An 8915-nucleotide genomic window follows, 5' to 3' on the forward strand; every position below is an offset into this window, starting at 1 on the left:
CACAATTCACCCTCCTGTGAAACCGCTCTAGCGGTCCGTAAAACCGAGACCCCCGGGTAAAAAAAGGTAGTCGGGGCTGGATGTGTAGACAAGCCCGGGGGATCTTGAGCTCTTGATGGATTCACATGACCTGACCCGTGGCAAAGTTTCGGCCGGGAGGAACCTCTCGTCCTCAATTGGATTACCAGCGAGGTTCACATCATCTGCAGTGGTCAAATGGGGGCTTGATTGCAGCAGGAGACCAATCGGGATGCAGCTCTTGAGCAGGCCCCACCGGGCCCGGTGCGGGCCGCCATTGAGTAAAATTATGTTGAATGTGGATTTTGTGTTGGTGTTGCCCCCTTTGACCGAAGGGGTGCCATGCTGCAAGAATATTAACTCCGGGGCCCAAAAATTTTGGGTTTCCCCCGATTCCAGGGGTTGGTATCTGGACCTCTGGGAAAATGAAAACGGAAGACTGGGCAACTCATCACCAATCACGGTACCCCGGAAGAAATAGTGGCGGTGGGTTTTCCGTTGAACTTATGTAAGCTTTTATCTTCAATCCCCCCGGGATAAACTGAAATGTATTGTTGGCCCCACTTTGGCTTCCCCCGAATTTGGGGTTTTTCCCTCTGTCTCCTTGTTTATGAGAATCGCGCCGGCAACGCCACTTGGAATTTTTTTTTTTTAAGTCATCCTCACACACCACTATCTTACCTCGGACCCCTTGCCCTGCAGTACGGCGCATAGACAAGCGGGAAGAGCTTTTGTGGAAAGTCATAAACTAATTCACCATCCAACTCTTCATTGTTTCCTAACACTGCTATTGCACTCAATTTTCTGTCCAACGTGCTTGCTCCAACCGTCAAAAACCCAAGGTGCCCAGTTCCCCCAAAATGAGGGATGAGGCCCTTCGTTTTTCCCGCAGAGAAGCTAAGGAAGATACCCTTCTCCATCGCACTGAATGCACCAATTGAAAAAAGATCATCATACAAGTTTTTTTTTTGTGTTGCATCGTTATAGCCTATAGATATCGACAAGCTCGACTCCATCTTCAATTGCTGCATCCATTCCAGCAAGGAAAACTGCTTCTTTTCCTTTTCCTTGTTTAGCACTTTGTATATGGCTAAATGAGCAAGTAGTGCAACGCCAACCAGCAGGCCTTTGCCTTGCCAAAAAATTTGCGCCTTGCCAAAACGTCCAGCAGCAGTGCCCCAGGTGGTTCCATGGCCCCTTATCGTCAAGGGGCTCTGCTCCCCGTAAAGGTCCTTGCTCAATAATTTTGTTTTTGGAGGCTGTGTCGCTGGTTTACCTCGCCCTTCCCCCCTTAATTGGAGGTGGCATTTTCCCTCGCTGAAGGAAGGATGCTCAGGCATCACTCCGCTGTCCACACGCCAAAAAATTTCCCCCTTTACCATAACTGAGTCTTCCCCCCAACCCCATATTCTGGTCAACCCCAAAAATTGGGAGAATTGTCGTTTTCACGGACATCAATTTCTGGGGGTGTGCTGAGATGAACCTTTTTTCTTCTCCCTTTCTTTCACATGGTCGGGTGAAAGCTTAACAGCAAATCCCCTTTAACACGTGGCGGAGAGAGTAAAAAGTTGCGCCTCATCTTCACTCGAGCTTGTTGTGGTAGCTGGTAGAAAAAAGGGGCCAGCCCCCGGGTCTTCCGATTCAGAAGCAACATGTGCATCAGGTGCCCCCAACATGAACAATGTATATTTGGAAACTTCCGATTCAGAGGCAAATAAGGGCCCCGGCTAGTCATGCACAAAAGCCCAAAAAATAATGATAGTAAAAAAGATAGGAGTGCCATGTTTAAATTTTGTTTGTCGATTATGAATTCATCGTCCCCCTTATAGAAAATCAATCAGCGGATAGCATCTTTCAATCACTTCAAATTTTTCTATTGCTATCATCATAACCCTCAATTTGATGATATTTCTCCTTTCCCCGCGGGGTACGTTTTTTTGATGTGAGAGGTCTCCCTTCAATAGTAGCACCATCTTTTAACAACTTATCCTTTTGTACGTCAACCATTTTTGATATTTCCAAACATATTTCTTTATGCAACCCCAAAATTTCCACTTGTATTGCTTTCATTACTTATCCTCCGATTTTTGCTCATTTCTATCGTTTCCCACCTTGCTTGTCTTTTGTATACTGGGACAAAAAGACCCGATTCTTTTTTTTGTATCTGTACTTTGCAAGTTTTTAAATCAAGTTTTTCATTTTTTTTTTAAAATTCTGCATATATACTACTTATTTCTATACTACCCAAAAATTAAGCCTTAGTATTTCCACTAAAGATGATTAGTAGAATTTGATTTTTTTACATTTTATGATCAAACAATTTTATTTGGAGCCCAAAAAAATGTTTCAAGACCAAGATGTTTAGATGAATATATAGTTGTGTTTCTATGACTTTTGTGGGCTTTTTTTTGAGATGGGCGTTGGCATGTTAACATTGGCCTGCATTGCTTTCGTTGTAGTAAAACGTGGAATCATTAAATGGCGATCGATATTTCATCTAAATAAACAGTCAAAATTGTGATGATTATTTTATCAATATATCCTTTTAGCTATACCTAAAGTAAACGCCTTCTAAATGAACATAACTAATCGAAACTCTTATGTTCATTGAGTTGATGTTTTTTTTTACTAATGTGATATATTGGGGAAATAATCATCACAGTTTTCCCGTTTATTTTATTACTAAATGAATTGACTAAAATTTAAATATTAATCGTCATAATTAAGAACATCGTATTCTCCCTCCCTCCCTATTAAATCACTCTTTGGCCCGGCGGGGTTTTTAAAAAATGTAAAGAAAAATTGGTTGAAAAAGTTCTTTTGGGAAAGTGGACCCATTTTTTTATATTGGGTTTTTTAATAAAATGGGGGAATTTGGTTATGGAAGTGGATACTTACTATTTATGTAAAAATGAATTTGACTTTAAGGGGGATGGGAAAGGGAAAAAAGGGGACTCTTAAGGGGGGACGGATGAAGTACTAATTAGATCTAAATCCTTTTTATACAATGTTAGTTGATATCGATGATAACAAATATCTATCTTTATTCTCATAGCTTTTAATAGTTAATAAATATATTCCTCCCTCCATTTTACTTATATCCCCTGGCCACAAACGCCTTCAACTCCATTTTTTAAGAGGTTTAATATTCATACATTTTAGTCTAAAGATCATGAGGGGAGGGGTTTTTTTTACATTAAAATCCTCTTTTAAAATTTTCTTTTTTTAAGGGACGGGAGAGTTTTTTTTTTTTTTTTTCTAAATGGGGGGAGCAAATTAGTTGAATATACATATATTAAAGTAGTAGAGTATAATAATTTTTTACATGTATTTGTATGAGACATGAGGGGGGGCATTTGTTCCTCAATAGTAGGTACCATCTTTCAAGCCCTTAAAATTTTTTGATATATTGCTTTCATGCCCAATATTTCCCGTTATTCTTTAATTATCCTCCGATTTTCATTTCTATCGTTTCCGACCTTGCTTGTCTTTAGTATATTCGTAAAAAAAACGACCCGATTTAACCTTATTAAAAACAAACATTAACTGTTTTTATCGTACTTTTAAGTTTATAAATCACTACAGTTTTACTTTTTTTTTCCTTAACATTATGCAGATATACTTTTTTATTTCTTTAGTCCAAATAATTAAGCCAATCTAACATTGTTGAAGACTAAATTGTGGGAAATTAAATGTTTGGGAGGGCTGAAATTTTAAATTTTTGCAGAAATATAAACCATGGCTGCCTGGTGCTCGAAGAGAGAGAACAAAAATTTAACTAATATAAAATACAAAATATTATTAAAAGTTAAAAAGTAGCAGACAATTTTATTAGTTGTCTCGGGTAGGGATGTCAATGGGGTCGGCCGGGTTTGGGTTAACCCTATGGATTGGGTAATCGATTGAAAATTAATCGGGTTGCTACCGATAATATTAACATGCAACCGATCCAAAAAATAATTGTTAAAATTAGTTATATTCATACAAGATGAAACATTTAATTATGATAAATTTGAGAAATATTTAAACTCAATCATAAACATGACCTAATACTAATATTTAAGATATTTCTTGAAATTTCTATGCATATTTTAGAAATTTAAATACTTTTTAAGTGAATTTGAAGTTGTTAATTTATTTATCGATTTTTATATTAATAAAAAATCAATACATAATTTCTATATTTAATATAAAATTGAAAGTTATATTTTTTGTTATTATATTATAAAATTAATCAATGAAGTGTTGAATTAGGAGTAAAAATTTAAAAAAGAAATTTTATTGAATTTTGCCAATCCCTCGGGTTTTCGGGGCGAACGTTACATTAATTGGGGGGGCTAATCGGGTTTGATTTTATTGGGCGAAATTTTATTCCATAAAATTTTATGGATTATGGGGGCCAGACATGGGTTAATATCCCAATCTCTAGTATGTAGCGAAGAAAAATTGTACAAGTGGATAGCGTTTTTATTAAATGTCTTTTCTATCTCTTAATAAGTAGTCAAAAAATTACACCTTTCTTTTCTTGATAAGTTACACCTTATTTCCTTAATAAGTAGTCAAAAAATTAAAGAAGATTTAAAATTTTTTTTTGTCTATCAACTTTTATTGAGAAATTGAAGATTTTTTTTTTATCAAGTCTATCACATTTTATTTTAAATTCTTCGTATTAAAATTGAATGGAAGCTGAGTAAAAAATGACAATCTAATTGTGAATATTAATAATGATATTTTTCAAACTATTAATAATAAAAAATTCATAAATTTTTGTGATAAACGAGAACACAGAGAATGAAATTTGTCATCACCATGAAAATAAACACACCTATAATAGAATTGTTTTTTTTTTTAATAAGGTGTAACTTGAAAGACTGTTTTATGGGTACTATGTATTTATCATCGTAATATGTTTTTTTGTATTATATATAGTATACATTCTTTTTCTATATTTATCATAGATATTTGTTTTTTTGTCCACTACAAAACAAAAAATGAAATATGCAAAAACAAATATGAAATCTAAAAATAAAAAATGAAATATGCTAAAACAAATATGAACATTTTTTGTAGATGGCCCAAAAATAAAAATAGTTATTGTGACATCCCTTCAAAAACATCATTATTTTATATATTAGTATATTATATTGTCATTTTTACTATAGAAAATTTTAAATGTGTGCCATAGAAAAACATAGTGTTATAATCAATTTTTAAGTCAAATAAAAAAATAATTTTGATTCATGAAAAAATTTTTTTAAATAAATATATATTCTGTATAATTAAAAATTTTCTTTTATATATATTAAATAATTAATATAAATTTTATGCATGGGAAAAGTGTGCATTTTAAATTGTAGCTCAAGTTTTTAAAAAATTCCCGTTTTTAATTTTCACTTAACTTTTTTTACAAATATATAACTAAATACAAGTGAGTCATAGTTTTGCCCCCGATATGTATTAGGACGTAGAGTGTATACATTGTTTTTTTCATGAGAATGAAAATAGAACATAGAAGGAAAGAATATTTAGACTTTTTAAGCAACAACTATATTAAGAGGGAAAATGAAGAAAGGGAAACGAGCTTTGAGTAGTTTACCCATCTTAATTTTTGTGTATAAATTACACTTTTTAAATTTTTCATATTTTATGGATTGATTCAGTGTTAAATTGAAGTGAATATTTGAATTTATAATTTAGCTGAAATGGGTTTTGTGTTATTTTTCCCCCTTCCGCCCTTAGTTCATTCATGGGGGGCACGGGGTTTTTAAAAAATGTTAAGAAAAGGGGTGGAAAAAGTTATGGAATAGGGGTCCCACTTGTATATATTAATTTTAAATGAAAAATGAGGGAATGAGTTAGTTAATAGACCCATTACCATTTATGGTAAAAGGAACCAAACTTTATTCCGGGGGACTAAAAAGGAAAAAAGGGTCTCATATTCGGGCAGGGAGATTTGATATTGATGGTGGAATATGATATGGATATTGTAAAACCCCCCCTAGGGAAATAAATGCGGCCGCTACCAAACCGACCAAAAAACAAAAAATGGCTGGGGTTTTATTTAAAAGTTTGACCAAAAGAATTGAAAGGAATATCGGGGATTTAATGAACAAATTTAACCCAGGGGTTCAAAGGGAAAATAGATATATAAATACACTAATTCAAGAGTACGACAAAATATCCAAGATAAAATCAAAGAAAAGGGGTAAGGCCACAATCGAAAGTAAGATGCAAATATTCCAAAAGAAATTCTAAAAAGATCAAAAATTTTGGGAAAACACCAAAGAAAAACATAGCATGTATGGTGACACAACTACATTAGAGTTCCACATATCCATATTAATTAATTAAACCCTCAACACCCGCCACCGTCCATCATTCAACCTCGCACAAAAGGGAAAAAACACATGGGTGAGTATTTTGAAATACTCGAGCTCTTGCCAAAACATTTTATAAGTTATGCCACCCTTACCAAGTGAACTGAGTTTTAAGCGGTTAAAAGAATATCACGAGTACCCACAAAATATATTTTCATAGACGGCCACAAAATAACCTCCCATTTTCTCATCAAATTAACAATCATTCCATGGTGCGACGAAAGTGTGGCCACACTTTTCGCCCACGAGACCGGCCGACTAGCAAAGGGCGGCTCTCGATCCCATCGTGTACACCTGGTAGGGTTGGGGCCCAACTGAACCCCAAATTTTATGCGATCATATATCACATTAAAACAAACATGTATGGCATAAAAGTTAAACCACCCTTATATCGTCCCAAAAACATTTAGATAAAATAAAAGAGAGTTTTTAGAGTAAAGCCCCCTCGATTGCTTAGTTTTCAAGTAGTTTCGCTTTCCGTTTCGGCTTGAACCAAAGTTTCACCTTTTAATCACATAGGCACATATCGCAAATTAGGTTCAATACTACTCTTACTCATGCATGTCTCATTACTTTTCCCTTTCCCAACGATTCATCTTATCATTACCAATTAATCAAGACCATGTCTATCACACAAGATTATTTAACTATCAAGCACAACTACACAACACAACAACACACACACACACACCGCACACACAAACACACCGCCACACACACACTCACGGCCCCACACACACACACATGTTCTCACATCCCTTTTTTTCCCTCTTTCACTCAACCAAGATGCATGAGGGTTCCGGAGACCGATTAATCGGTTAGAAGAAGAAAAAAGAAGAAGAGAAAGAAGAACAAACAAAACTCTTAAACAAAAATACCTTTTTGAGAAAAACACGGTAGGAAACAAGTATTAGCCTTGATTCTTCAAAGTTCTTGGATTAAACTTCAATTCTTCTCCAAAAGATAGCAAAATATTGGAGTGTGAAGAAGAAAATTGAGAGAGTGTATGGGAGGGTGGGGCCAAAATATGGGTTGGGTTAGGGTTTTGGTTCTTATTTATAGAGTTAACAAGATCTTTAGGTAATTAGAATAGAATATTTGGTAAGATCTCATTCTCCACAATTAAATAATAAATATTGAAGTAGGGAAGAATTAACAAAAATAGATCCTAGGGCTTTCCCTCTAGTTTTCAAATTAGGCTCTCAAAATAGCCAAGACTTTGTTTTGGTATTTTTCCATATAGAATAAAATATCATGGAGCAAAATAAAAATAAGGAAAATCCTCCATGAAGCAAGGTAGGGGATTTCTATGCCTTTTAAATAAGGCATGGATTTTTTATTTTGTCTAAAATAAGTAAAAGCAAGATCTCTTGAAGTATGGAAAGATTTGATACGATAATTAAATTCTAGGTATGGAAGGAAATCAAGTAGGAGTCAAATAAAATAATTCCTTCCTTCCCAAATATGGTGATTTTGAAAATCACTAAAAAAATAAGGGCTCGTTTTCCATCTCTAAATAAGAAATAATTGGCTCTTGGAATTAATTTGGATAAATATCCCAAGGATTAGATAAATTGGAAGAAATAGAATTTCTCTTCAAAGGGGTCTAGAGTTCGAAAATTGCAAGAATTAGGGTGACAAGTATTTAGGAAATTTTCTCTAATATTCTCACTCACCCTTAAACAATTAATTTACCACATAAATCACACAAATAAATAAATCACAAACATCATAAAGTCAATAAGTTTGACTTTTCAATCTTTAAACCAAACCCTAGACTCAACTGGCCATAGTCACATCATAAATGCATTCACGACTCCACGTCATTAATAATAAATTTTAGGGCTCTAAAATTAGGGTTAAAATTCGGGATGTTACAGATATGTGAGTGGTGTTTTTGATATGTTTTTATATGACGTTAGAATTACTTGAATCATGGGATTAAAGAGGATACGTGACAATCTTCCCCTGGTCGATATAAATAGTAATGGAAATAGCCCTATGGGTCATATTCAATAATAATGGACCTACGGTCAAAGAAAATATGCAAGGAGGGATCTTCGTGAAAGATCAAATCAAAGGGGACTTCGTGGAAAGGTCAAAATGCAAAAGGGGGCCCTTTGTGGGAAAAGGGCAATAATTAAAGGGACTGCGGGTGGGGGTACAATGGAAATACGGAGATACCGGCGTCGTCTCGGAATAATGAAAAGAATGGGGAGGCATATGATACAATATTAAATTGTTTATGATATTTATTATTTTTTGGGGATATATTTTGTGAAAGAATGTGTTTGATATTTGTGTGAAATTAAAGGTAAGGTTTATATACTTGTGAGTTGTGGCTCAGAAACCACTAATATTTTCGGGAATAAGATATAAAAGAAGTTTTGGTTGACGTGGATCGTAGGAGCGCATGTGTTATCGGGTTAGGTGGTGCGCGTTTTGTGACCTTATACGATCATCATTTTTGTATGTAGATAAATGTATAGTATATAGAGTGGTGAGAGGGTCCCACTAGTT

General features: G+C 34.6%; 1 protein-coding gene across 1 annotated transcript; it reads right to left on the minus strand.

The window, feature by feature from the left end:
- Positions 1-695: 695 nt before the first annotated feature.
- LOC125200127 (subtilisin-like protease) lies at positions 696-1400 on the minus strand. Its single transcript, XM_048097882.1, has one exon. The coding sequence runs from the start codon at positions 1398-1400 to the stop codon at positions 696-698; it is 705 nt and encodes a 234-aa protein (XP_047953839.1).
- Between the last annotated feature and the right edge of the window lie 7515 nt (positions 1401-8915).

Source organism: Salvia hispanica, unplaced genomic scaffold, assembly GCF_023119035.1.
Source record: "Salvia hispanica cultivar TCC Black 2014 unplaced genomic scaffold, UniMelb_Shisp_WGS_1.0 HiC_scaffold_821, whole genome shotgun sequence".
In the NCBI taxonomy this organism is placed as follows: Eukaryota; Viridiplantae; Streptophyta; class Magnoliopsida; order Lamiales; family Lamiaceae; genus Salvia; species Salvia hispanica.

What these genes read in the sequence shown, in the direction of transcription:
- LOC125200127 (XM_048097882.1), bottom strand. Translation starts at nt 1,400, where the DNA reads ATGGTAAAGGGGGAAATTTTTTGGCGTGTGGACAGCGGAGTGATGCCT.